General features: G+C 39.7%; 1 protein-coding gene across 1 annotated transcript in view; it reads left to right on the plus strand.

Annotated features, from left to right (window-relative positions):
• LOC117388693 (cadherin-7-like) overlaps positions 1-23259 on the plus strand; it is a 54153-nt gene extending 30894 nt beyond the window's left edge. The window contains exons 7-13 of the mRNA XM_055230098.1: positions 4434-4624; positions 5508-5761; positions 13369-13505; positions 15637-15758; positions 16936-17053; positions 19707-19958; positions 22561-23259. Of these exons, the coding sequence (XP_055086073.1) occupies positions 4434-4624; positions 5508-5761; positions 13369-13505; positions 15637-15758; positions 16936-17053; positions 19707-19958; positions 22561-23093 (1607 nt within the window). The 3' untranslated portion in view covers positions 23094-23259. The remainder of the gene's footprint in view (positions 1-4433; positions 4625-5507; positions 5762-13368; positions 13506-15636; positions 15759-16935; positions 17054-19706; positions 19959-22560) is intronic.
• The last annotated feature ends 4532 nt before the right edge of the window (positions 23260-27791 follow it).

Genomic DNA, 27791 nt, shown 5'->3' on the forward strand with positions numbered 1-27791 from the left:
CTCATCACTAATCTAAAGCACTCTCATCTGACCGGCTAATAGCAATCCACCATTCTCGCTTGCTATTTTCAAGTTTGATTTGAATTAGTTTAGACATAAGTAGCTGTTATCGTCCAAAATCTGTAATAAGGTTGTTAAAAAGTCTCTATGATGAATAATCCAGGATTGTTTTAAAGCCCCACAGCGCAACTTTGTATCCAAAAAAGACTGAAATAAAAGTATATATTGGATGTTTTTTATTGCAAAACATGCTGTGAGTGGGCTTGCACCTCCACAAACCTGACTCAAACGTGACCTGTAGGAGGGCGTTCATCATCTGGTTAAAACGGAAATTGTATTGCTCTGGACCAAATGTTCCACCATATGGCATAAAACATACTTATTTCTGTGGAGAATGCATCTAAGTATGATTTGTATGTTTTATTTTCCACAAAGTCATGTTACTAACTAAATTAAGTCATTTTGTGTCAATGTTGCCAGCAAATGAAACATGGACTGGAGTGAAGATGTATAAATAAGGTGTAAAACAATAGCTTTTTGCGTTTTGAGATTTGAAAAAGAGCACATTATAATGACCTAATGAAAGCTTACATCACCACACATTTTGTAGGAAGGCTCTAAAAACAGTTTTCCAAATGGAGAGTGGTGCCTGCAGCTTGGTTTCTTCTAGGCACTCCTGTTCCCTGCAAACCAGCGGTACAGGCGCTTTGCAACGCTGTCAATAAAACCTGTTGCTAACGATAGCGGCCGCGACCTCAGATAAAGAAGGCGCCTGATTTGTCTGTTATTAATGTTCAAATCTTGATTTACGGAAATAGTAGCGAGATAAAAACACCAGGATCATGTAGAGCAGGTCAATACAAACATTTTAAGATCAAAATGATGAGCCTGACAGCAGCAGTTACGGAGAGAGGGTTGACAGTTTTTCAATAGAAAGTGAATTTGAAGCCAGAGTCGATAAAGCTGGAAGAGCGCCCATGCTCACTTTCTATTTGGAACGCAGCGGTTGGCAGGTTAGCTGTGTTCATCTATATACAGTCTATGATCTAGCTTGAGATCTGAGAGGTTTCCCCTTTTATTTACAAAAAGTGTGTATGGCTTTGCCTGATTTTTATTGTGTAGTTGAGAAAAACATGTGTTTGTTTTGTTTTGTTTTGTTCCCCAACACAGATATATTGTATAAACAGCTCATAAGGAAGAATTAAGGCCGATGTGTGCATTTTCTGAGAGTCTGGCTGTTCTGTTGGAATACTAATGTAATGACAAAACTCTGGAAAGTTAAGAAAAGCCCTTATAAACTCAGCAGTCAATAATAAAGATACTATCAATGTGTCAGGAATGTGAGGAATAACTTTGGACCACTGCATTTTTTATGCAGTTTTGTTTTTCAAGACAGTAAAATTCAGATACTGCACCTTTAATATGTCATACAGTTTTGTAAAGCAGGCTTCCTACTGCACAGCACACAGCCCAGCAACACGGGCCAAAAATACTACAAAACTTTACGGCATCGGTAAACTCAGAATCATTGCTGTCTGTCAGGTGACACAAGAATCACATGTATTGCAGTTGGCACCACAGAGTTGCACATGCCCAAAGTTACCAGATGTTTCCCCATTCATGGCAGGTGGCACTGCTGTGTTATGGTGAGGGGAGGTTTCATCAGCTCAAACTACAACTGTGCATGTCACCAGCAGCTCCTGGTGAAGTGTTTGGAAAAAAAAAAATCAAATATCTTGCTTTTAATACTATTACTACTCTTAGATACCTTTAATATTGACAATACATGTTTGGAATGTGTGGAAAACTTATTTTAAAGGGCATATATTGGACTATTTTTCATGTTATAATGTTTCCTCATCACAAACATACCTTGAGTTGTGATTTGTTTCATTCACATATGTTTAACACACAAATCCTACATATTTAGGCGGTGTTCTTCTCTCAAACTGAAAACGCTCCATTTCACCCTGTGATGTCATCTGGTAACACAAATGCTCCACTGTGTTTTTAAACTCCATACACTTTCATTAGAATCATTTTGATCATTTCAGCCCTGGATTTGTCTAACTTTCAACTTACAGCTATTGTTTAAGCCTAATTGAAACTGTTTAACTCCTCAGTGCATCATCAGATATTAGACTTTCTAATGACAACTTTACAAAAGGTAAACCAAAGCTAATCAAAAATAAAAGCAACAGTGTGAGGTCATTCTGTTGAAAAGTAAAACAGTTCAGTTGAAGCTAAAATAGGATTTAACCTTAAAACTACCACTAAATTACATCACAAGGTGATTTGGGGATCCAGACAAAAAAATAATCCAGGGTTACTCAAACATGTGTAAATGAAAAAACACAGCTCCAGCTACGTATGGTTTTGTGCAATATAGAATATTTAAGTTGTTGGCAACATGGGGAAATATATCATGCAGACATAGCCAATTAGCAGCACAGCCTTTAGCAACAACAACACAACAGGTATTGTGTTCTGAGTATTTAAAGCTGAAGTACCCAACTTTTTTTAATAAATGAATCAATTCTGTTTTTCCTCCCAGCATGGGTATTATAAAAGCAGCAGCATTGTGGAAAAATTCAGATCTCTACAAACTGCATTCATGTAATTATCAAACATTGTATCTTTTGCAGTCTTGTAAGAAAGAGCCATGTAAGTTACAATATGATTGTGATGATGGTTTGGGATAAGAGCTGATTGTTTGTGCATTTATGGTTCTTTCTGCTTCACTTTTTAGTCTAAACAAGCTGTTCTGAAGCTGGGATAGTGGCTGAAAAATGTATACTATGTATTAAAGTTAGATAGATCTAAACACTTACTTCCTACATTTAAGGTTTGATAATGAGGTTATTACCTCAGCTTTAATAATAAAAAGGCATTTGATAGACTGATGTAAGTGAGGCCCCTTTTACCACCACTGTTCACTCACACAGCAGATTCATAACAGGCAAACAGGATGAAGTGTCTTGCTGAAGGACATAATGACAGAATGCACGAAAGCCACTCCTGCCCCTCTGTGGCTCCTGGTATTCCCATCGTTCTCCATTCCCAGTACTACTGAGGTCTAACTGTGCGTAACTTCAGTGATCAGATCCTCAAGATCAATGCCAAAGTGGCAGAGTCCATGTTATTTAAGCAGAACCAGCAATAACTAATTATACAATGTTTTTATCCTCAGAGAACCAGGAAGTGCTGTTAGTTGTTTTTAGCTTTACCATGATAGTAAAACTCTTCATAAAAAGTTATGAAGTGAAAGTTCAGTGAATAATTAAGATGCTCAGAAGGTGTTAGGAATAATGTCACAATACTAAAATTTCAAACTAGATTTTGATACCAAGGAATAGACTAAATACTCAATACCAATTTCAATACCACAATGATAAAGTTAAGGTACACCTTATTGTTTCCATAGTGAAATTTGTCCTCTGAATTTGAACCATCTTTTAATGCCTCAGGAGCAGTGAGAACCTCAGTGCAGTGCTCAGGGACCCATCTTGCTAGTCTTGGTCAGTTCTACCTTAGCTGAGGATTTCACCTATTGTGCAAGTTTTTGTGTTGATGGGGTAAACCTGAGTGCCTGGAGGAAAACCACTCAGACAAAGGGAGAAGCATGCAAACTCCACACAGAAAGGGATTCAACCCAAATCCTTCTTGCTGTGAAGCGTAAGTGCTAGCCACTCAGCCACCATGGTGCAAACTCTTTAGACAATAGAATGTGATTTTCAACATTAAATCATAGTATTTTTTGTATATTATATTTCAATGAGGTCTTATATCTCTGTAATCCTTCAGTCATCCAGGTATGTTCAATAAGGGTCCGTGGGCGTATATTCCTCTACGTCACGTGTCAAACTCAAGGCCCGTGGGCCAAATGTGGCCCTCCACAGCATTTTATGTGGCCCTCGACAGGATAAATTACAAGGTGTGATGGTCTTAACATGTAATTTTATCAAGAGATACGCTGATACACAGCCATATTTTTACCTCTATGCAAATTAATCTGCACTTTTTGTAACTTGAATATGTAATAAATACAGAATCAGTTAAATAAAAAGTTTAAAAAGTAGTTACTTTTATTTTACATCTAGCTCTTTGAGGGAAGCCGTTTTGCTGATGTGGCCCTCAGTGAAAATGTGTTTGACACCCCTGCACTACGCGGTCTTGTTCCGATGCATCTTAAGATCATTAGTATCAATACCTGCCCGAATAAGTTTCAATACTGATTAGTATCAGATTTTCGATACTTTTGACAACACTAGTTAGCAAAGTGGAGAATTACTTTTATCTGAAGTTTAAAATGAAAAATACAATATATATATTTTTTAACCACAGCACAAAATCTGGCACAGGACCTTTCATTCTGCCTTGTAACTGCATCAGCTCATCTTAATCTTGCCTGTGTAAATCCTCCTGTTCCTCAGACCTGTACACTTTTGCTGTACCGGAGAACGCGGAGGTTGGTACTACCGTGGGCAGAATTTTGGCAGTGGACGGAGACGCAGGCATCAACGCCAAAATGACTTACAGCCTGGAGGACGACCTGGAGGAGAGTGCCACTTTCATCATCCACACAGACCCGGGCACACAGGAGGGGGTGCTGGTGCTGGCCAAGGTGGGCTCACACATCTGACCCCTCGCACACAACGGCTTTTGGGTTCAGAACTGTAAACCATTGTGAACTACGATAGATAGAGGGTTTTGTCAGAAAGTTTGGTGCCTAAAGCAACTGTGGTTAGTGTTAGGATTGAAAATTACTAGAGGTGTTGAAGCCTTGAGCACAGAAATATTGGGATAGCAGTGAAAGGTTGAATTGCCAACCTTGTGAAACACTGCCAAAAAGTAAAAAAAAAAAAAAAAAATCAATTTTTTAACACAAGCTACTGCATTATAGAATATTTCTGGTGAGGCATCCATCACCCACTAGTCCCCATGGAGATCACTGCTTTGTCTAAAATGTTCCAGAGTATCTATCTTGCAGGTATTCAATTAGAAGTTCTGAATGATAGAAATAACATGGATTCTTACTGTGAACAGGGTCACCTCTCCACAGTTCTGACCTGTAACTTGGTCTAGTGGCGTCACCATGGAGATGCCTTTATGCGAGGAAAAAAAAACAAAAACTGGTTGTGATTGGCTAAAAGCAACAGACAGGAACAGTGTACAAAAAAGTCTCCCAGGTTGAACTCGAGTTTCAACTTTATAAAGAAAAAACAGGAGAACTTGTTCACCATCTTCACCGAATGGATATATAAAAGGAAACATTATTTTAAAACGAAATAATGTCTTTCACCCTTAGTATTTACCCTCACAATGTTATATTTAGACTGGTTAATGCAATCTTTATATGTCAATGCTTCAAAAATATACAAATTCAAATTGTTTTTCCTCCTTACATCCACTGCTCTACTTACTTACTTTTCGATGTATTTTTTTGAAACAGTGATACAGGTTGGCACAAATGAAGTTGTACATGTCTTATTTTCTTCCCACCACAGCCATTGGACTATGAAACCAAGCGGCGTTTCGTGATGGCGGCCGAAGCGCTGAACGAGCACCCCGACGAGCGCTTCCTGCCCCTTCACGAGTTTACGGACAGGACCACTCTGAAGGTGGTGGTGGAGGACGTGGACGAGCCCCCGCTTTTCCTACAGCAGCCGTACGAGTGGAAGATTCCCGAGAACGCCGCGCTGGGAACTGTGGTCGGGAATGTTAGCGCCAGAGACACGGACATCGTTGACAGCCCCATCAGGTGAGTTCTAGAAGTCCATAGAATATTGATGAAAAAGTAGGAGACAATGTCAATGGGTGATGCAGAGGAAGCTTATTACAATTCACAATGGGTAGGGGGACTTGAACACTCTCCCACACATTGCATTGTCACATGTGGTATTGCCAATCCAAGGTCTGGTGATGCGTCCACATGAAGGGGTTTATGTAAACTTGGCCGTGCGTCATATGGAAGGACATATTGGTTGAAGGCTATGCATGAGACATCGAGATATATTGATATGTTGTGTTCTAGCTTGACCACACAATTTGACCTGTGCATAGTTTGATCCAATAACATGACGAAATAAGTTCTGTTATTCTCCAACAAGAGGGTTCTATGCTATTGCCAGATGGGGGCAAATGTTGTACAGTTTCCTATATACTGAATATTTTAGTTTTGTAACTAAACCCATTTCGTCCGCTTGTATCCATGATCTTGTCCTTTTGGTCATTACCTAGAGCACATGACCATAAATGACCGGTAAATCGAGAGCTTTGCCTTTCGACTCAGCTCCTTCTTTACCACAACAGTCCATCCTTCCCTCACTCGTGAAGAAGACCCTGAGATACTTGAACTGCTCCACTTGAGGCACACTGATATTTTCTGATCTATGTTAAAATCAGCCTTAAAACAGCCTAATAATAAAGGATTGCTGAAACGTGTGAACAAAACACAATTACAGGTATGTTTTTGAGGAGGTATCACCATTATAGTATGACTTTAAGCTCTCATGAGTCAGTTTTGTGTAATATAGGACCTTTAAGCATTTTGTAAGTTCCATCATAGAAGAATTAGTTTTTGATTCAGTGATGTACGTTTCAATCATTTCTAGCATAAAGTTTGTCTCTGTCTTCACAAGAAGGCAGAATAAACTCATGATCCACAAGTTTTTACATAAACACAATGTTTCCTACTTTTTTCTGCATAAACAGTTCTTTTAGCATGAACTCCCGTGCAGGTGTAGTCTTTTGAGTGCAGTTTGGGTCAGATACATAGAGGCCTGAACTCATGATGTCGTTGCTAATTCACATTCTGGGAGGGGGCTGTGTTTGACAGAAATAGCTCCACTGACTCTGACACCGTCGACGGGCCCATCAGGTGACGCTCCTCCCCAACAGACGGCAGGAAGACTGGCATGTGCCACCTGTCTGCCAGCATGAGAATGATGAGCATACCCACCAGGGTGCATGGGAAGAGGGGTGGGAGGAGCGGAGACAGAGAGAAGAGAGACAGAGGAGAGAGAAGGGAGAGAGAGGAGTGAGGGGGAAGGGGGGGGCGAGAGCAGAGAGAGGGGGAAGAAAGGGGGGAAAGAGGGGGGAGAGAGAGAGAAGCGAAAGAGGGGGGAGAGAGATCAGAGAGAGAAGAGAGGGGGAGAGAGAAGAGAGACAGAGGGGGGAAGGGAGTGGAGAGAGATCAGAGAAAGGAGAGAGGGGGGAAGGGAGAGGGAAGAGAGAGGGGAGAGAGCAGAGAGAGATGAGAGAGGGGAGAGACAGGTGGGAGAGAGTGGGGGAAGAGGGGGGGAGAGGAGGGTGAGGGGGGAAAGTGGCGAAAGAGGGGAGAGAGAGATTAGAGAGAAGAGAGGGGGAGAGAGAAGAGAGACAGAGGGGGGAAGAGAGAGTGGAGAGAGATCAGAGAAAGGAGAGAGGGGGGAAGGGAGAGGGAAGGGAGAGGGAAGAGAGAGGGGAGAGAGATGAGAGAGGGGAGAGAGTGGGGGAAGAGAGGGGGGAGAGAGAGAGGAGGGTGAGGGGGGAAAGGGGCGAAAGAGGGGAGAGAGACGGAGGAGAGAAAGGAGAGAGATGGGAGAGAGGGGTGGGGGAGACAGGTAGGAGAGATGGGAGAGAAAGGGGAGAGAGATGCAGGTGAGAGAGAGGGAACACAGAGTGAGAGAGGAGAGAAAGATAGTAGAGAGGGGAGTAAAAGGGGGTTGGGGAGAGAGAGGCAAGAGAGAGGGTAGAGAGAAAGGAGAGAGAGGGGGAAGACGGGAGAGTGATGGGAGAGAAAGGAAGGAGAGAGAGGTGAATTGTATTGAAAAAAGGGAGAGAGGGAGAGTAGATAGAAAAGCAAAGAGGGAGAGAGGGTAGAAAAAGGTGAAAGAGAGGATAGAGCGAGAAGTGGAGGAACGAGAGACGGAGGAAAGAGAGGGGGAGGTGAGACACAAATGGCACCGCGGGGAGAGGGGAGAGAGAGAGAGGGAAGATGGGAGAGTGATGGGAGAGAAAGGGAGGAGAGAGGTGGGTACGGGAGAGAGATGCAGGAAAAAGCGTAGAGAGAAAGAAGAGAAGGGGAAAGACGGGGGAGAGCGAGAGACGGAGAGAGAGAGGAGAGCTATGGGGGAGAGAGAAAAGCGAGAGAGAGGGGAGAGGAAGAGGCATCCCACGACAGCCGGCCCCGAGCGCCTTCCTCCTCTCGGTGAAAAATCATTCCATTTCCAATAGTGTTACCGGCTCGCTGCATCCATTTTTACCCTTGATCTCTGGATACCCCGCAACACGGCCATATTTATCTCATATTACTTTAGAAGGAAATGAACCCGGCTGAATAAATCATGACTTTTTTTATACCTCACAGGCTTTTCTATCTGTCGCCGCGGCATTATCACAAAGCGACGTAGCTGGGACGTGGGGGTATGTAATAAAAGCACTATACAAGGGCGGCATATGGGATAGAGATTTGCGGTCATTTGCAAGTGCGGCACGTTGCATTGAGACAGCAGACCCATCGGAGCCCGTATCCACGCACCTCGACTCAGTTTTAGAGTGGCAGGTGCTGCATATCATCGGCAGCCTATTACACTCCCTCCGGTGACAGGTGAGTAATGCGTCCGACCGGGCACTTTTGGAAGGCTTTCGGCAAACGTAGGGAATATGATTCAAGTGCATATGTCAGGTGAGACAACTCATCTCACTAAAACACAGCTGACATCATTACATATTGGTTGGTGGTTTCAGATTCCAGCTCCCACAGATGAATGCTGTCGTTGTGTCCTTGGGCAAGACACTTAACCCTCCTCGAGTTCAGTGCCTGCGTACTCTGGTGTATGAATGTGCATGTAAATGAGTGAGCGGTTCCTTGATGTAAAGCGCGATATAAAAATGTGACTATTTACCATGTACTATTTACATTTAAGATTAGAAGTTTTTAATTTATCACTTATATACTTCCTGGTTGGACATTAGGGATGTAACAATAACCGAAATATCGTGATATCGTATCATCAAAAGCCTCAGAATCGTGTCAATCATATCAAATTACAAGTCCCTTTGCTTAAATTCATTGTTATGGTGCAGCAAAAGTTTTAAAAAACAGAGAACTACATGTACCATGATTCTTTGCTCTGTTTCAGTCCAATCTACATGCTGAAATAATTAATATTAAGCACTTTTAAATCAAAAGAAGAAAAGTACCATATTCACAATTTTACTAGTGTCCACAAAATATCACAATAAATATCATACCGTGAGATGCTCATCATGAAAATATCATATTGAGAGTTGGATATTGTTGCATCTCTATTAGAAATGGGCAGCAGATATGACGGGCGTTACCTTCAACAACCTCGCTCCGGATTGGCTCTTTGGTTGCTATGATACCTGTGGTCGGAATTTCAAATGTGGAACTCGACTCCAAATTTGTCTGCTATAACTGCTAACCTTGAGCTTCATTTGACTGAAGTTGAATGCTGTTGGTGACGCCACACTCACGTAGTTCGCTTCTTCACAAAAGTTATGACTACTAAACATACATGACAACACGTTTATTTAGTTTAGTAAATGTTTAATCTGCTGGAAAAATACCTTCCTTTCAGTTGATAACAGGTAAAAGGATTCTGTTCTATAATTCACTACCTCCTGTATTTTTGTAGTTTCCTTCTCAACTTTTTCCACAAACTTCCACTTAACTAATGTGAGACTATGATAATTATTTACCACAGATACTATCTCACCAAACCAAGTCCTAATTAGAAAAACACAAAAGCCTGGCATATGCACCTGAAGAGTGGCAGGTGCTGCATATCATCGGCAGCCTATTACACTCCCTTTGGTGACAGCTGAGTAATGCGTCCGACTGGGCACAATTGGAAGGCTTTCCACAATCGCACAGAATATGATTAAGTTTCCTTGGGTCAAATTGGCTTATTTCCACTGTTGTTACGACGCGGTGCCAGATAAGAGTCATTACTCAACTCGTACATCTGTATTGTCAGGTTGGAAGGCGTCAGCAAAGACAGATGTCTCTTCAAATAACAATTCAGTTATGGAAAAGTTGTGATGTAATTGAAAGAGTTTGCGTGGCAGCCAGGGAAAACAATAAAGCTAAGTGGTTTTAAAGCACTGACGAACGTAAATGGAGTCAGGCCATCGTCTTATGGAACTGTCAATATAATAGTTAAGATTCTATTTGCAGTTTTCCATTATGTAACATGGGAAAACTTATAGTTACATAAGGCCACCTGTAGGAAAGAATGGCCATATGAAACAGCAGTACAAAGATCTCATTTGCTGTGAATATCTCTGGCTGGAATTTAGTCACAAATTCAAAGACCAACAAAGTGTTTTCATTTGGTTTGCTTTGGAGTGGATTGGTACAGTCCAAAAGTGTTTCCACTGTCTTAACTAAACCAGCCCGTTTGAGGGGTCTGAAGCGTTCCCCTCCAATGTTTGGGTAGCGGACCATTAATGGAGCTAGAGCCATGGAAACGCAGGCCGCTAGTAGCCGTAACCGTGACCAAACCCTCCCAAGGAACTCTATACCAATCAAATGTGGCGATATTGTCAATAGAAACACACTGTGTCCTCTGCATTTGACTTATTTCTCCCATGAAAGTTGGACAATCTGTCAGGATCTGGAATCAAGTGCAATTTTAGACATGAGCTGAGAGCACCTCGCTGGAGTTTACACAAAAACAAGCAAAGGATTTAGTCAACAGAGAGAGAAGGGTTAAAGAAAAACTTGAAAATGCAGAACTAAGGTGAAGATGTTTTAGGTGCAGGGTACGCCTCACCACCAAGTTATATGTCAGATCTGTGAAGAGGCAAGGTCGCTCACGATAAGAATGCATGTTTTTCAAGGTATGTTTTAGCAATAAGAACACCTGTAGTTGGATAAATGCAAGATAGATCAGGTTAATCACATACTGTGGAACATTACAGTCAAAGCAATAACATCTTCAAGGAGAAAGCAGGTAGTGGACCTTCTACCAGAAACGTTATGTTAAGTTCATTCACTATTCTTATCACAAATTTATGGTTCATTGTCACAGGTGGGTAGAGTCGCCAAAGATTGTACCTAAGTAAGAGTAATGTTACTTCAAATTTATATTACGCAAGTAGACATACAAAGTAGTGGTCCAAGAAATGACTCAAGAAAGAGAAAGTTGAAGAGTAACTGCCAGGACATCACATTTGATTTGGAAGGACAAAATATTACGGTAACACTTTAAAATACGGTCCGGGACTTACCAGTACTTACGGTGGTAGTTAGTAGATACTTGACTGGTAGTTACGGTGGTACTTACAGTGGTAGTTTGTGGTACTTACAGTGGTACCTATAGTGGTACTTACAGTGGTACTTACAGTGGTACTTACAGTGGTACTTACAGTGGTAGTTTGTGGTACTTACAGCGGTACTTATAGTGGTACTTACAGTGGTACTTACAGTGGTACTTACAGTGGTACTTATAGTGGTACCAGAAGTGATACTTAGACTAATAACTACTGGTACTAGTACTGGTACTTACTGCTAAATCATATGAAGTGAATGGTATTAAAGAATATGGTGTTATTAGGCATATGAATCTTTGATTTCATTATACGTTCATAGAAAATACACAAGACAAAACACTGTGAAAACACAAACACTTTATTATGACAAATTTCACATTAATACGACAATCAGATTTAAAAGAAATTTCCAATAATGACAATAACAAATAAATGACACGTTTTAAATGAACATGACAGTGATACATACTGTAAAATATCAATACTTTAACTGCTATTTTAAAGCGAGACATTATGGTACTTGCACTATTAATTACTGGTACTTACTGTAGTTTATACTGGTAATTACTAGTACTTTCCGTGGTACTTACTGCTGTATGTACTGGTAATTACCATAATAGTTACTATGGTAATTACCAGTACATACAGCAGTAAGTACCACGGAAAGTACTAGTAATTACCAGTATAAATAGTATTACTAGTACTTTCCGTGGTACTTACTGCTGTATGTACTGGTAATTACCATAGTAACTATTATGGTAATTACCAGTACATACAGCAGTAAGTACCACGGAAAGTACTAGTAATTACCAGTATAAACTACAGTAAGTACCAGTAATTAATAGTGCAAGTACCATAATGTCTCGTTTTAAAATAGCAGTTAAAGTATTGATATTTTACAGTATGTATCACTGTCATGTTCATTTAAAACGTGTCATTTATTTGTTATTGTCATTATTGGAAATTTCTTTTAAATCTGATTGTCGTATTAATGTGAAATTTGTCATAATAAAGTGTTTGTGTTTTCACAGTGTTTTGTCTTGTGTATTTTCTATGAACGTATAATGAAATCAAAGATTCATATGCCTAATAACACCATATTCTTTAATACCATTCACTTCATATGATTTTGCAGTAAGTACCAGTACTAGTACCAGTAGTTATTAGTCTAAGTATCACTTCTGGTACCACTATAAGTACCACTATAAGTACCGCTGTAAGTACCACAAACTACCACTGTAAGTACCACTATAAGTACCACTGTAAGTACCACTATAAGTACCACTGTAAGTACCACTATAAGTACCACTGTAAGTACCACAAACTACCACTGTAAGTACCACCGTAACTACCAGTCAAGTATCTACTAACTACCACCGTAAGTCCCGGACCGTATTTTAAAGTGTTACCAATATTACATATGAATAAGTAGACAAAATCTATTATTTTCAAAGGATGTACAGTACCACAAAAATAAGGAAAACTACATTATACCTGAAAGAGCGGTGCAACGAACACAAATACTCAATTTAATATCATCATGTGTGGACTTACTCACAGTGGGAAGAGTAAACAAAACTTTTACTGAAGAGTTACTTCAATACAAATATTACTCAGGTAGGGATAAAAGTATGCTGCTAAAAAAGTTACTCTAGTAAATCTGATGTTAAATACCCACTTCAGTTCATTATAACTGATTTCACACCACCACGTTAATTTAAAACCAAAATGTTAACTTTTCTTAGTATTCAGAGAAACAACACACATTCTCTTTTGTTTCTTATCCTCCTGCTTTCCCATGGCCTGACATCAAGTAAAATTTATTTTGACAGACTGCATCTGAACACAGCATGTGTATTTACCTCTCTTTGTTTTGACCACGTTGCCATGTCGTTGTTTTGACCACGTTGCCATGTCGTTGCCGCCTGTGCTGTTACTTCTTTGTTGGATATCCGTCGGAGAAAAAAAAAGGACAAGAAAAATAGAACCAGTTTGCCTAATTAATCTCCCTGTGGTATCGCAATGTTTTGTTTGCCGAGAAAAAACCTGGCCTGCGTAATAATATCTCGGTACCTTCTCTTCCAGATACGCCATCGACAAAAGGAGTGACAGTGCGAAGGCGTTCAAAATAGACCCCCACAATGGAACGGTGACTCTGGTGAGAGCCTTAGATCGAGAGACTGTGGACTGGCACAACGTCACAATCACAGCTACAGAAACATGTAAGGCAAAACAAAGATTATTTAAACGGTATTTCATGAACTCGGGTTGCCAAAAGTATCGAAAATCAGATACTAAACATTACAATCAAAGCAATAACATCTTCACTGGACACGCAGGTAGTAGTGCTGGGCGATATGGAAAGATCATAGATCACGATATGGATTATTTTATGTCATGATAACGATATATATCATGATATACCACAATAAAGTATGTTTTCAGCCATTGTCTGAAAAGTTTGACAAAAAATCCATTGCTTACTTTTCTCCAACTTTATTTCTAAGGGCCATTTAACTGAAAGGTCACAAATGAGAAACACATATTTTAGTGCAGCAATATAAATGTATCAAATGAAACGCTATTTAATGATATATTTGCTGTAATAATTGATAAAATCAGGTTAGAAATGATAAAAGAGAAATGGCATGTCCCCACGATATGTAATGTCATATCACCCAGGTAGTGGACCCTCTAAGTTTATTTGCTATTTTTATCAAAATTTAGGGTTCATTATCAGAGCTAGGTAGAGTAGCCTAAGATTGCGCCTAAGTAATAGTAACATTACTTCAAGATAATATCACTCAAGTAGAAGTACAAAGTAGTGGTCCAAGAACAAAAGGAGTGACAGCATGAAGGCGTTCAATGGAACACCATGGCGTAACGGTGAGTTTTAGAGCAATTTTGAGCTCTATCAGAATTATTTCCTCATGCCAAGGTAATGAAAGTACTATTATTTCTATATGAAAATTACATTGTAAGTCCTGGTGGGAAAACATTTAAAACATTATTATGTCAGCTGGAGTTGGTATTATTGTTTTGTGTTATTTACTTTTATTTCAAACTGTTTTAGAGCTTGTTGATATCTATCTTTCTATCCAGCTATCTAAAAACTTGTATACAGTGGTCCCTCGTTTATCGCGGGGGTTACGTTCTAAAAATAACCCGCAATAGGTAAAATCTGCGAAGTAGTCAGCTTTATTTTAACAATTATTATATATGATTTAAGGCTGTAAACCCCCTCACCACAGACTTTATACACTTTTCTCATGCAGGTATTAACATTTCTCACATTTCTCTCTTGTTTAAACACTCAAAGTTCAAACCTTCATATATTATATCCCTATTCCTCGATGATCACTTTAAATGTGTTGTTCACGTGCCTCTGCTCCAGCAATATCTGCAGAGGTGCCTCTCCGTGCAGAGAAACACTTAAGTCCAAAGCCTTTCTGAAATTTGTCGGTGCAGTCCCTTAGTCAATCAGGATGAAGGACATACGTGAAAAAAATTAAAATAAAATCATGCAAAATTGTACCAAAAAAAATCTGCGAAACAGCAAGACCGTGAAAGGTGAACTGCAATATAGCGAGGGACCACTGTATTGCACAAAACTATACTCATAGCATTTATCAAAACTCCAAATATAGTATCAACTCAGACATTGAAGGTACCATGAGTGAATATTAATATACGAATACTTGGTCTTAACCCCTGCAAAGTGTTTTTTGCATTACCCTGAAGTGTCCGTATACCCGGAGCTGCAACTGTACTAACTCACTCCTGTTTTGTTTTTTTGTTGTTTTTTGTATTTTTGGTGAATCTTATATGAACAGCTGTATCAGGTTTGATCATCAGTGTAGTTCTTAAGAAGATTTCTGCATTCTTGTTCACATTTATTAGTACAAGGTTGCGGTTCCTCTGACCTTCCTCAGATAACATCATCAGTGTAACAATATGAAGTTATAGCTGGAAACGTTGGCCTACACTGAACAATACACACCTCACCAGTAAATTTCATATTTATCGTGCAATTTTGTCTACAGTTTGAGTTAAATTCAGATCACATCAAGATTATTTCTACGGATTCTCTTTCAAGTAATCCTTCTATATAGATTTTTATACTTATTCTGTGATGTTTATTTTACCGCACGCATTTAACTCACCTTAAATTGCCTCTTCGCTCTTGCTAACCGCCTGTAACAACTCTATAACCACTTAGCCAGCTCAGGCCTTCAGCTCTCCAGAATGGATTGAGTAAAGGCGACATTTGTCAGTGCTGAGTATTCTTTAGCCGTAGCGTTAGTGATGCATGCTAGCACTGCGCTGGGCTAAAGTGTGTGTTGACTTTCTCAGTGCAGCTTCATCTGTCCTCCTCCTCCGTGGTCTTCATCAGAGTGCTGGATGTAAACGACAACGTGCCCCAACTGGCCCACGACTACCAGCCCTTCATCTGCGAGGGCACCCAGGCCGGAGAAGTAAGCCCCCCTTCCCCCCCATCGCTCACCGGACGGCAGAAGAGAGGAGGCAATACAAGCTTTACGATTAGATTTTAACAATGGGATTCTGCTCACAGTTCACAACATGCTAAACTACAGTGTTAGCAGTTTTCATGCAAAGTAAAATAGGATTTTTTTTTTTGTTTGTGGAGGAAATTATTGTCCTCCCAAAATTGCAACCTTATAATTTTAATTCAGTTGTAGCTCAATAATAGTGTCCCAAAACAAACTATACTTTACTGTGGAAAACTTCTGGTTTAGGGTAGTTTATTTAGTTTATTTAAGCAGGTAATGCCGCCAGGCCAAATTACAGGTCGTCTCTCTCTGTTTCGCTCTCATTCTCTGTCTTTCTCTCTCTCATTCTGTATCTTTTTCTCTGTCTCTCTTGTTCTGTATGTCTCTCTCATTCTCTCCGTCTCTCATTCTCTCCGTCTCTCATTCTCTCCGTCTCTCATTCTCGCCGTCTCTCATTCTCGCCGTCTCTCATTCTCGCCGTCTCTCATTCTCTCCGTCTCTCATTCTCTCCGTCTCTCATTCTCTCCGTCTCTCATTCTCTCCGTCTCTCATTCTCTCCGTCTCTCATTCTCTCCGTCTCTCATTCTCTCCGTCTCCCATTCTCTCCGTCTCCCATTCTCTCCATCTCCCATTCTCTCCATCTCCCATTCTCTCCGTCTCCCATTCTCTCCGTCTCTCAATTTCTGTCTCTCAATTTCTGTCTCTCGTTTTCTCTGTCTCTTTCTCTGTGTCTCTTATTCTGTATCTCATTCTGTCTCTCTCTTGTTCTCTCTCTCTCATTCTGTTTCGTTCTCTGTCTCTCGTTTGCTCTCTCTCTCATTCTCTGTCTCTCATTCTCTGTCTCTCTCATTGTCACTGTTTCTCATTCTCTCTGTCTCTCTCTCAATCTCTCCGCTTCTGTCTGTCGGTTTCTGTCTCTATACATGACAGACATGGCAAGTAAAGTTAATGTTTACATGTTGGATAATGTGTAAAATAGGTAGGAGAAACAAAACCATCAGAAATGGATAAAAGAAAGAAAACATTGTAGAGCCATTTTTATAAGCCTGATCTTCAATAATTAATAGTAATAATAGCATTTAATTACTTGTACCCAGCGCCCGAGTGCAACTTTGTTCCATGTTTTGTCCCTTTGTTGTAGCTCATTCAGCTGCTCAATGCTGTGGATCCAGATGAACCAGCCGAAGGACACCATTTCTACTTCTCTATGGTCCCTGACAAGCACATCAACCCCAACTTCACCATCCGAGACAACCAAGGTAATGCACAATACAACGCAATACAGCATTACAAGGCAGGTATACAATCAAAGAACTGTCCCTGTATGAATATTAGAAAAAAATGAAAAATGAAATTGAATTAAAGTGAAATGAAAGTTGAAAGACAGTTCATGTTAGGAGTTTTGGATGTTCAGAGATGTAGTGGGTATCTATATGAAGAAATAACTAGATATCTGTAGATGTAATAAGGGATAAATATGAAGTATAACAGAGGAGAATGAGCTCCATCCAAAACTAAAACTAATAAATCTGTTCTCAGTTTTAAGTGCCGTCTTAAAACTTGAACATATTTGCAGTGGTCCAAAGTTATTCTTCACTGACCTTTTGCATTCTGAACATGCTAATTATTCACTGTGATGAGTTTATAAGCCATTTTCACAACTCTCAGGGACGTGTGCAGTTTTGCTGTGGTGGGAAATGTCTGTGTAATCCATCAGTTGTCCAGGTCTGATCCATAGCAAAAGAAAAATATAAAATCTGATAACTAGACAAAACATCGAAGGAGTGAAACGTTTCTTTTTCAATGGCAAAAGACCAGCACTTCCTGTTTTTAGGACAACAAAATGCTTTCTAATTAGATCCAGACAGCACGCAGCGGACATATTCTGACCGCATGAAAAGCTTATACAATATGTCTGTACAGAAGCAAGACAAATATCGCAAATTAATGAATTCCATTTATTATTTTATCATGCTTTCCACAAGCTTTGCAACCTGTAGCGAAGGTTCACTTTGCCTGCTATATAACGCCCCTGCAGTTTACTTTTAGTTAAATAAAAGAAACAATATATACAACCCGAACGGCCTGTTAATATTGATTCAAATGCGTTGTTAAATTTGCAGAGCGATGCGGCTGATAATGAAATGTATGCGCACGGGGACAGAGCGCACGGCTACATAATGAACGAAGAAACACACACTGAATAATTGGATCCCTACGCCACCAGGCATATTGTACAGTTATTGTTTAGTGCATTGATGAGTCTCGCAAAACTGCTGCAAACTTTTACGCCGTGCATTCATTGTGTTTATAATTCTACCCAATTGTTTCCCCCAAACCATCTGGTCCTATATAGACATACAGTTTATAGGGCTTAGCTAGCATTCATGAATAAGAAGTTGTCATCATTAGCAGTCAGTCTGGTTTTCAAAATGTGGTAATGGTAAACTGATGTTATTTGGCCTTTTTCTTGTAGTAAAAGAAGTTTTTTGTAATTTAAGTCTTATAATTGGAAGGCTGGGGGTTCTTTCTTTCGTTATTCTTTATTTGTCAGGGCCCATTTAGAAATTAATTAATCTTACAACAGAAAAAGATGATTTGTACCAGATTTACCTATTGCTACTTTCCATCTGCAGTCCCTGGGATTGATTCCAACTTCAACCCATGCTTGAGTAAGAGTTTACCCACATTCCCTATTGTAGCATTCTGGTGTAAGGAAATATACCAAATCTTTTCTGGTTGTTTAATTTTCTGAACACAATGGCTACTGTAGGCCATAGCCCACGCCAAAACAAGAGCAAAACAACAGCAGTCAACTCACTAGAGCCAGTCTCCAACTAACTGCTTTTGTTTGTGAGACTTGGTTGCTATGCCGACAAGTTGATGAAGGTCCTATTTGTCAGTTACATTAACAACCCATAAACAGCCAGAACAAAAAAAGATGTAAATTCTGAACTAAACACAAAATGTCACATAATTACACTATGTAAGAATAACAAGTATGATGGTTCATTAGTAGTGGTTGGTAGGCCTGCATAATAAATCGCAATTTGAGTCGGCGCAATTATCACATTACAAAGGCTGCAATTATTTAGTTAATAAAATTTCCTCTGCACAGAAAAGAAAAAAAAAAAAAAAAGAAAAAATCTTATTTCAGTCTTCTCTCAATGAGTAGACCACTAGGGCTGCATTATTTCAGAAAAAAGTCAAATTGCAATTTTTGTGGGAACTATTGCAATTGGCTCTGTGCAGACTACTTTTTGTCCATTTGTATCTCTATGAGCTTTTTCCGAGTCATGTTAAAATGTATAAATACTTAAAGATCAGGCAGTGGACAGAGAGCTGCTGGTCGATGTCACTGACAATATGTTAACAGAGATGTTTGTGTCCCAGTGCTAACGCTAACGCTGAATTTGAGGCGTGATAAATATTAAAACAATGCCACAAACTGAACTACCAAAATATAAAAAATAATTGGATCTTCTTTATTTTAATTAATATGAATTTTAAGAGGGTAATTTTATGTTTTGGGATTTTAGCTTTGAGACACAGTGAGCTAGCTAGTGTGTTTATGTGCACAGAGCCTATTATTATTCCTAAAAATGTGTGGGCCTAGTTATGGCAGTTATGGCTACAATAATGTGCTTGCAACTTTGAACAAAATTTGTTCAATATTTAACAAATGTCTAATAATTAGTATTGCACTTTACAAGCCTCACAGAGTACAGCCAACATAATTAAATGTACTCCATACTGGACGGTGGTAAGCTGCCAACCTAGAATCATCACCAATCAATCCACAATCATACATAAGCAACATGGCTGAAGTGTTTTGCCCAAGGACACCAGACCATAAAGCAATAGTCAGAGCAGAGTTTGCACCCCCAACCTGTTTTAACTTTCTCCACACAGATAACACAGCAGGTATTGTGGCCCGGCGCAGCACGTTTACCCGCAAAGACCGGAGTCACTACCTCCTCCCGGTGGTGGTGTCGGACAGCGGCAGCCCCGCGCTCTCCAGCACCAGCACCCTGACCATCAGCGTGTGCAGCTGCCAACCCGCGGGTCACTGTCCCAGCAGTGGGGTGGAGGCACTGGCATTGTCCATGGGGGTCAGCCTGCAGACACTACTGGGACTCCTGGTTAGTCTGGTCACTCTAACAGGTATGGAACCACAATACACTACATAACTACAAATATAAATAGATAAATAGGTGCATTATATAACAATTCTGCCACCTTCTTGTCTCCATGGAGATGTACTGGTTTGCTTGGAATGCTCCGCAGTATGCCATTAAACTAAACTAATTTCTAGTCAGCAAAATATCTTTAAACACATGCATTCTTACTGTGAGCAGGGTCATTACTCCACAGATCTGATCTGTAACTTGGCCTGGTGGAGTAACCTGATTGTCTTAATGGAGATAGATCAAGTGAAATGCCATACTGTGGAACATTCCATGCCAGGCAAAAATCTGGAGACAAGACATTAAGTGAAGAGAAGTTATTTCTGAAGTGTTTCAAAGTATGGAATGTAAATGATCTATCTCCATGGCAACAGGGGGTTGACCTCACCAGGTCGACATGAGGGTCAGATTGTGGAGTTTTATGTTTGAGCAATAAATGTAACTGACACCACACCCCTATCAGAGTGTTGGATATTGTACCTTTAAATTTAAATGTGGAATATTAAATTCACTTTAACTTTGAGAACACATTAGAATACCAGAAATTATTTCACTTTTGTTAATAAAATTCACGGGAAGAATGATTGTATTATTTCAAACTCATTCATCAAAGTTGGCCAGAATAGTTTGAGATAATTGTAAAAAAAATAGACTGTAGTCCTAAAAGTTACCCATATCAATGTGAGCCATTCCAGCTCTGATTTCCAACTTGAATTAAGGCTAGTGTCATAGCCCCAACACCAAAATTCTGCTAGTCCTTCAGAGCATTTCTGTAATTAGCCAACACATAAAAAGTGTCTGTGATTTCTGTGTTAAAAGCCTATTCTCTTCCAGTGTGGGGCTAGAGCAGTTACATCACAGCGTATCGGGCAAGTACAAATATTCACCAAGAAGGACTTTACTTTCACTCATCTCCATCTTCCATTCCAATCCCCCCGTTTTAAACTCACAGTGTGGCTTTAACACCAGCTTAAAATGCTGAGCGCTCGCAGTGTAATGATGGCAGCTAATGAGTCTATTGGTTGCAATACATCAGTAGCTATGGCGTCCGGGGATGTGGCTGGGCTTGCATAGTGAGGAGCTGAATTATGACCTTAGCTGTGTAGTGTCGCCCGTGTGCCCATCACATGAAAGATTAATGACACTACCTGCTTCGCTAACGTTCTGCCAGGACCAAGTAAACACTTAGTAGTAGCATCTTGTTTTAGCATTCGAGGTAATGTAGAGACAATGAAAATAATTCTTAAAGTGGGAGTAAACACATGAACTCCGCCCACAACCACATGATGTAAACTGTAAACTAAAGAATAGAGTGAGGGAGGAGGAGGGACGGGGGCTGGACATACAGTTTAAGAAACAGTGTAATTGGTCTAACAGGTGTCCACACTTCAAACTTCGCCCCTACAGCCAGGTGTTTGTAATCAGAAACACCTGACTTCAATCAGGCAGCCCTGACTGATGTCACATAGTACTTGCAGTGAAATTGCAGTGGCCACTGGAGGCAGCACAGGCTCAGTTTTTGACCTAGTTTGCACTGAAATTGTCAAAAAGGACTACATTGCAAAATATTATTAAAATACAATGTACAGAGTTTAGTATCAAAATGCTCATTTAGTGTTTAGTTCCACTTTAAGTTTTGGTTAACCTTTTCATGCAGTTCTAAGTAGGGAAAACGGTTCAACTATACACATTTTTGTATACTGCAGCTTCATAATGTACTAGAAGGCCAATTTAGGTTTATTAATTGTATATATCCTTTTTATAAATGTCTAAGAATACATTTCACAGCATACTATTCATGGGTCTGAGAGTCTGAAGAAAAAATGTGACTAATGCCACAGCAAGTAACAAAAATCAAGTCCATAAAAGGAAAGTGAAACTAATGTCTTTTCAAAATAAGACTTATTTGTGACATTTATTACACGTCAGGACCAATAATAAACTGAAATTATAACTTACAGCAATTAAAACCATTTTATTCTAATTACATCAATGATTATCTGCACTATTTAAGATGGGGACAGACTATAATAATAATAATAATAATAATAATAATAATGCTGCATTAGTCTTATATAGCGCTTTTCCTGCTGCTCAAATTGCTTTACAAACGTGTGCATTATTCATTCAGTCCAGTCGGTGGTGGTACATGGTACAGCTACATGAAATTGTTTTGTCAATATATAGATTTTTGCATACGCTTAACAAAACAATTAACTATTTCTAATATATATATATATATATATATATATATATATATATGTGCATTTAAAATGTGTACTTTTTGACATCTAAATAAAATTACAGAAATAGAGCTGGCATCACTGACATTGCAGAATCTCAAAGAAATCAATTAGCCATCCACATGTGCTATCATATCAGGTGATTCCTGATGAGTAATGCATGAAAAGGTTAGAAGATAATTAATCTAACTCTCGCGTTAGTATTCTTTTCATTTTCTAACATTGCTGTTACCTCGGCTCCATCCGCCCCCCGCGTGGTCTCTGGCGCTGGGCTCATGGGCTCATGGTTGTGTTTTACGCTAATGCTAATGATCGCCCGCTGTTCTGTTCCCCCAGTGCTGTCAGTGCTGCTGTTGATCCTGAAACGGCACCGTCAAAAGCAGCAAGATGCCACCGAGATGAAAGAACTGGACCTGCCTGAAACCGTGTCCCAGAAAGTGCTGTACTACGGGGACACCACCAGGGGGACCCGAGTGGACTTCTGTCAGCCGATAGTCCCGCTACGCCAACACCCAAAAAGGAGAGAGAGGAGGTTGAGAAGAGAGGAGGTACGTGCTAGTATTCGAATGTCATTAAGGCATTCGCACCTTATCGGACCAGAAGACGAAGTGTTCAGGCAGTTCATTTTGGATCGCTTGGAAGAGGCCGACCAGGACCCCCACGTACCTCCTTATGATCGCGTCAGGATATATGCATTTGAGGGAGAGGGATCACCAACAGGGTCTCTGAGTTCACTAGATTCCTTTGAGATGATGCTAGAGGAGCCAGAGGAGCCGATGGAGCCAGAGCAGCCGAAGACCATCCCAAGACCAAGCCTGGTTCGACTGACGCCATGGTATGGAGGAGCGGAGGAGGACACCGTCTTCTGAATAATGTTTTTATAGGCTGTAGAAGCTGTATTTAGGAGATCGGTGATATAAATATGAAATTGTGATGTGCTACAATGGAAATAGTTGTGATTTTGTGCTTTTCTGTTAAATGGAATTTTATGCTCAAAGACTGATATATGCTGTCTACTTGTCCCCACCCAATTCTTTTGTTGGTCAGTCCCCATCTCTCATGAGTAAGTGACACATGTTACTAACCAAGAACAGCATGTAGCTTTGTTTTAATCACAACTGAACCTGGGTTGCCAGTGCCATACGCATTTTTATTCTCATTCTCAGTATATGGACAGGCCATGGGAAAGCTCAGAACCTCCAGAATTCAATCACTGAGCTGCAGAGGCTGAATTAGCACTGGTGACGATTCAGATCTGAGTCCTTTTAGGTTTAAACCAACTGCATTGAAACTGGCAACGCAAATCAGAGACTCATGAGGCGCTTTCTTTTTTCTGACGGGTTACTAGTCTTGAGAACCAAATCACCAAACATAAACAACTTGGCGAACATGTCCAATGTTTTTGTAATTATTATCAGCAAAATCAATACACCATTCAGCTTTCCTTTAGTTATTTGTATATACCAGAAAAGTTACATGGTGCGCCTTTAATATAAGCTACCAACTCAAATAAATATTCTATTGGTATAAGCACCCTTTTTAATATTCTGCAAAACAGTTACTATTTTTGTATTACTTACCTTATTGTTTTCCAAGGTGTGAAATGAAACACATAATTATATAGCCACCTTTTACAAGCAAACATAAAAAGTAATCGCCATTATCCATTTGTAAACAAGAATTGCAATCTTTGGGGAACAATAAACAAGGTGGTAATGACTGATTCATCCCATCAATTATTTGAACTGAAATAGCATGGTTTGTTTATCCATCCTAATGACCATAATTATATTTGTTGTACTTGCTGGCTGGTATAAACCCAAGATATCTTATCAAACAAGCTCTCATGTACTGCTGTGTATCTATTAAAAATCAATGCCTTCCGTACATATATTATGCTGTATGATTCCATGCTTTGCTCCAGTCACCAGAAAACCACCCCATCCCTCACCCCAGGGGTCCCAACCAATTGTGAGCAAAGAGGAGAGAACATTGCAGAACGGCAGCCAAAGAAAGTTATTTGAAATGTATAAACAAGGCTACTACAACCAAATTTGAAAAAAAAAAAAAAAAAAGGATTTTGTGTCCCTTGGTCACCATTATTGGCAGAACACTACCTCCTTACAGTTAGTCGCGTGGGTGTCTGCTTTCGTTGCAACTCTAGGTAATTGCATGGTTATAAGGTCTGCCCTCCCTCACCTTCTTATCCGTTAATTGGGCTGTTTGCGGTCTGTGGAGGTCAAGAGATTTCAGACCTTTAGTTCGAAAATAAACTTAAAATTGCATATATGAATTTGGGGAAGCGTCCAAGCATCGGTAGATAGACTGGGATGGAGGGAAAAAAATGGCTAATTGCTCAAAGCTAGCTGGTTTCTTTTTTTACTTCCCGCTGGGTGTCTTGAATGAGACGGTGGTAGAAGCAGCAGGACATTTTCAGACATCACGGTGACTCACTGTACACTTCAAATAGATTCCGCTGTTGGAGACTAACTATCCGGTTTCACTTTTGTTTATTTAGGTTGACAGGGAAGATGTTGAATTTTGTGGCAGTTTTTGTTTCATGTTGATAGGCCTGGTAATTTGTGTACCTGACTTTTATTTCTTATCCTTCAGGAAATTAACATGATTGGGTTGGTAGTGGCTCAGTGGTTCGAGCAGTGGTCCCCCAACCCGAAGGTGAGAGGACTGATTGCCACTCAGACAAAGTTGAGTGGTTGTGTCCTTAGGGAAGACAATTCACCCACATTGCGTAGTATTTTGTGTCCGTGTGAGTGTGGGTGGTGGACGGAGGGGCCAATGGCACAGATTGGCAGCCGAAGACCATTCCAACACCCAGCCTGGTCCAACTGACGCTACTTCTACGCCTTTGTCAGTTTGCTACAGTAGTATTTTACCACCACTGAGTTTAGAAAGAATGAATAATAGACTGTAAAGAGCTTTTAGTGTCCTGGGGCGCTATATAAGTCCAATGCATTAAAATGTATATGAAATATCATAATAATAATGAAGTAATTTGGTGGAAAGAGAATCAATAAGGAAGCAACTTCTAGGGACAGACTTTGTTGGATGAGAACCATTTGGAAACAACTGCATGTGACCATCCCAGTCAGTTGTTTCTCTGCCATGGTCCAACATCAGAGAGAAGTACGGGGGGGGGAAATAGCTAATGGCTCAAATCTCATTTCTTTTTCTCCTTCTCCCTGGGTGTCGTGAATGAGAAGGTGGTGGACACAGCAGGGAATTTTCAGACATCACAGTGACTCATTGTACACTTCAAATAGATTCCACTGTTGGCGAGTAGCTATCCGGTTGCATTTTTTTCTTCGGCAAAATCATTGTTCCGCAGGTGTGCATGAGAACTCCTTTCAAATCGGAAAAAGTCTACAATTGCATTTGGACAAAAGCTCAGTTAGAATTTTTTTCAATAGACCTTAAATGTCAAAAAGTCAGCTTGCGGTATCCTTTAACCTTCACACTTTCTTTCTTTGCCCATGCTAGCGAACGTCACGGCTAATTTAACCTAACTGGTCCTTTCTGTGCAAAATTACACCCATTACGGCGATATGAAGGATTCCGTCTTGCAGAGGTTATACATTGGTTCTTCTTTTCAGACCCGGTGCCAACCTCATCACAGATCCCCACAATACGCACTCGAGGCTCTTTTGAGTGGAGCGCTCATTTGGCAGACAGTGCCTTGATTGAAAAGATGCCTGAAAGGATTTTGCCAACCATTTTGTTTTTTTTGTTTTTTGCATAAATCAAATCATTAGCAAGCACCTCTAGGTTTGGCTGAAGACAGATACAAATCTTTTCATTTCCAGTTGGCAATCCAGGCGTAATTAGACTGCGAAGATTTAGATGTCCGCGAGCCTGACAATAGTCAATAGCTGCCGTCCAAATGTCTCCATAACATATTGTTGTGTGGTTGCATGGATAGAGTACAACTAAGGTGTGAATGCAGACTGTTACATATTCAGTAGTAGTTGTTTCAATGTTTTTTGGTCCGGTCTTATGTTCAAAATGAGCTTTCCAGCCAAATCAGAATCTAACATCAGCTGCCAAAGAAGAGCATCCACACATCAAGTTACTTAAAATAGGTAGACTGGAATTTTGAAGTAATGTTGTGGTACACATGGATGTACTGTACTACTACTTCTACAATAATTACAACAAGTTTGTTGTTTAAGTGGTAAAGAAAAGTAAAGATTGTGTTTTTGTTCTAGAATTTGAGGCATAATTTCAGATAGAAGGCAGGAACCTATATAACTTTGGATATTTCTTTCAAAAACTGTCAATCTCCTACAAATTTATGACCTTCAAATGTTATTAAATCGCAATATTTGCAGTCTACAATGTTGTGATGTCACTTGAATGCAACCTGTTAAAGGATCTGTATCCAACTTTTTTCTTCTTGGTCAGGAAATATGATACTACTTATACATTTTAAAAGGCATATGGAAGCGGCAGACAATTTAATCCAATCAGAGACTTTGATGTTGAGCTATGACAGAGAGACAATTGTGTAGGACAGTCAAAGGCAGTTTGAACATGGTTCTCATCCAACAGAGTGACAGACTTAGTGGGTGGGGATAACTTCATTTTGGAACATGTTCATCACTCACAGTTCAAAATTTGGCACAAGCGCTTAAAAAACAAGGCTTAAAAATGCAATTATATGGCTTAATAATTCAACAACTTTTTCTTGCATGCAGTCATTATATTAGAACCCTTCCCAGGCCAAGGGAAATAAAAAAATATATATATATATATCCTGCTTAAAGAGGGTTTTTTTTTACTTCTATGGGGTATTAACTGATAACACATAACATCTTTAGATCATGACGTTACCTTTTATTATTTTGAAAATGCTATATTTGCCGAAATGACTTGTGGGCTGAGCATTGGACAGACTCTTGCAGCTAACCTTAAAGAGGGTTCGAATACAGCCTGGGAGACAGCTAAATTACTGAAATATACATAGAGTACACCTCTTCAGGCATGTTTTTTTGGCGAGGGAACAGTGTTATAACATGGTAGAAAGATGATTTTAAAGTCCATCCATCACTGAACTCATTCTATAGCATGTCTTCACTCAAACTGCATTCACTACAACAGCAATAACTGGTTAGCATGGTTCCTTCCCACTGTAAATTACACGAAAGCATGTTGAAAAAAGCAATTCCATGAAAGTACATGTCCTTTGAGGTTTCTTTATGACCCAATGTAACCTGTTTGCAATGGTACAATGGTTCACTGTAACATCTGGCTAGTCAGATGTTACCATCATGCTGCTGTTGAACATGTAATAATTCATTTTCATTACTCAGTCCTAATATTGAAATATGTACTTGGCTATTGCACAGGTTAGAATGGCGTTACCCGTACTGCCACTTTATGGCTGCTTTCTGCAATATAAGGAAAAAATTGATTTATTTTTGTCCAGCTGACAGATTTGAATTTTTCTTTCACTATGGATCATATCTACACGAATGAATTATTACAGACAACTAAGGAAAAATTACTACATTTTCCAAGTAATACATTCTACCAAATTGGATATAATTTAC

The sequence above is a fragment of the Periophthalmus magnuspinnatus genome, chromosome 20 (genome assembly GCF_009829125.3).
Source record: "Periophthalmus magnuspinnatus isolate fPerMag1 chromosome 20, fPerMag1.2.pri, whole genome shotgun sequence".
Classification (NCBI taxonomy): domain Eukaryota; kingdom Metazoa; phylum Chordata; class Actinopteri; order Gobiiformes; family Gobiidae; genus Periophthalmus; species Periophthalmus magnuspinnatus.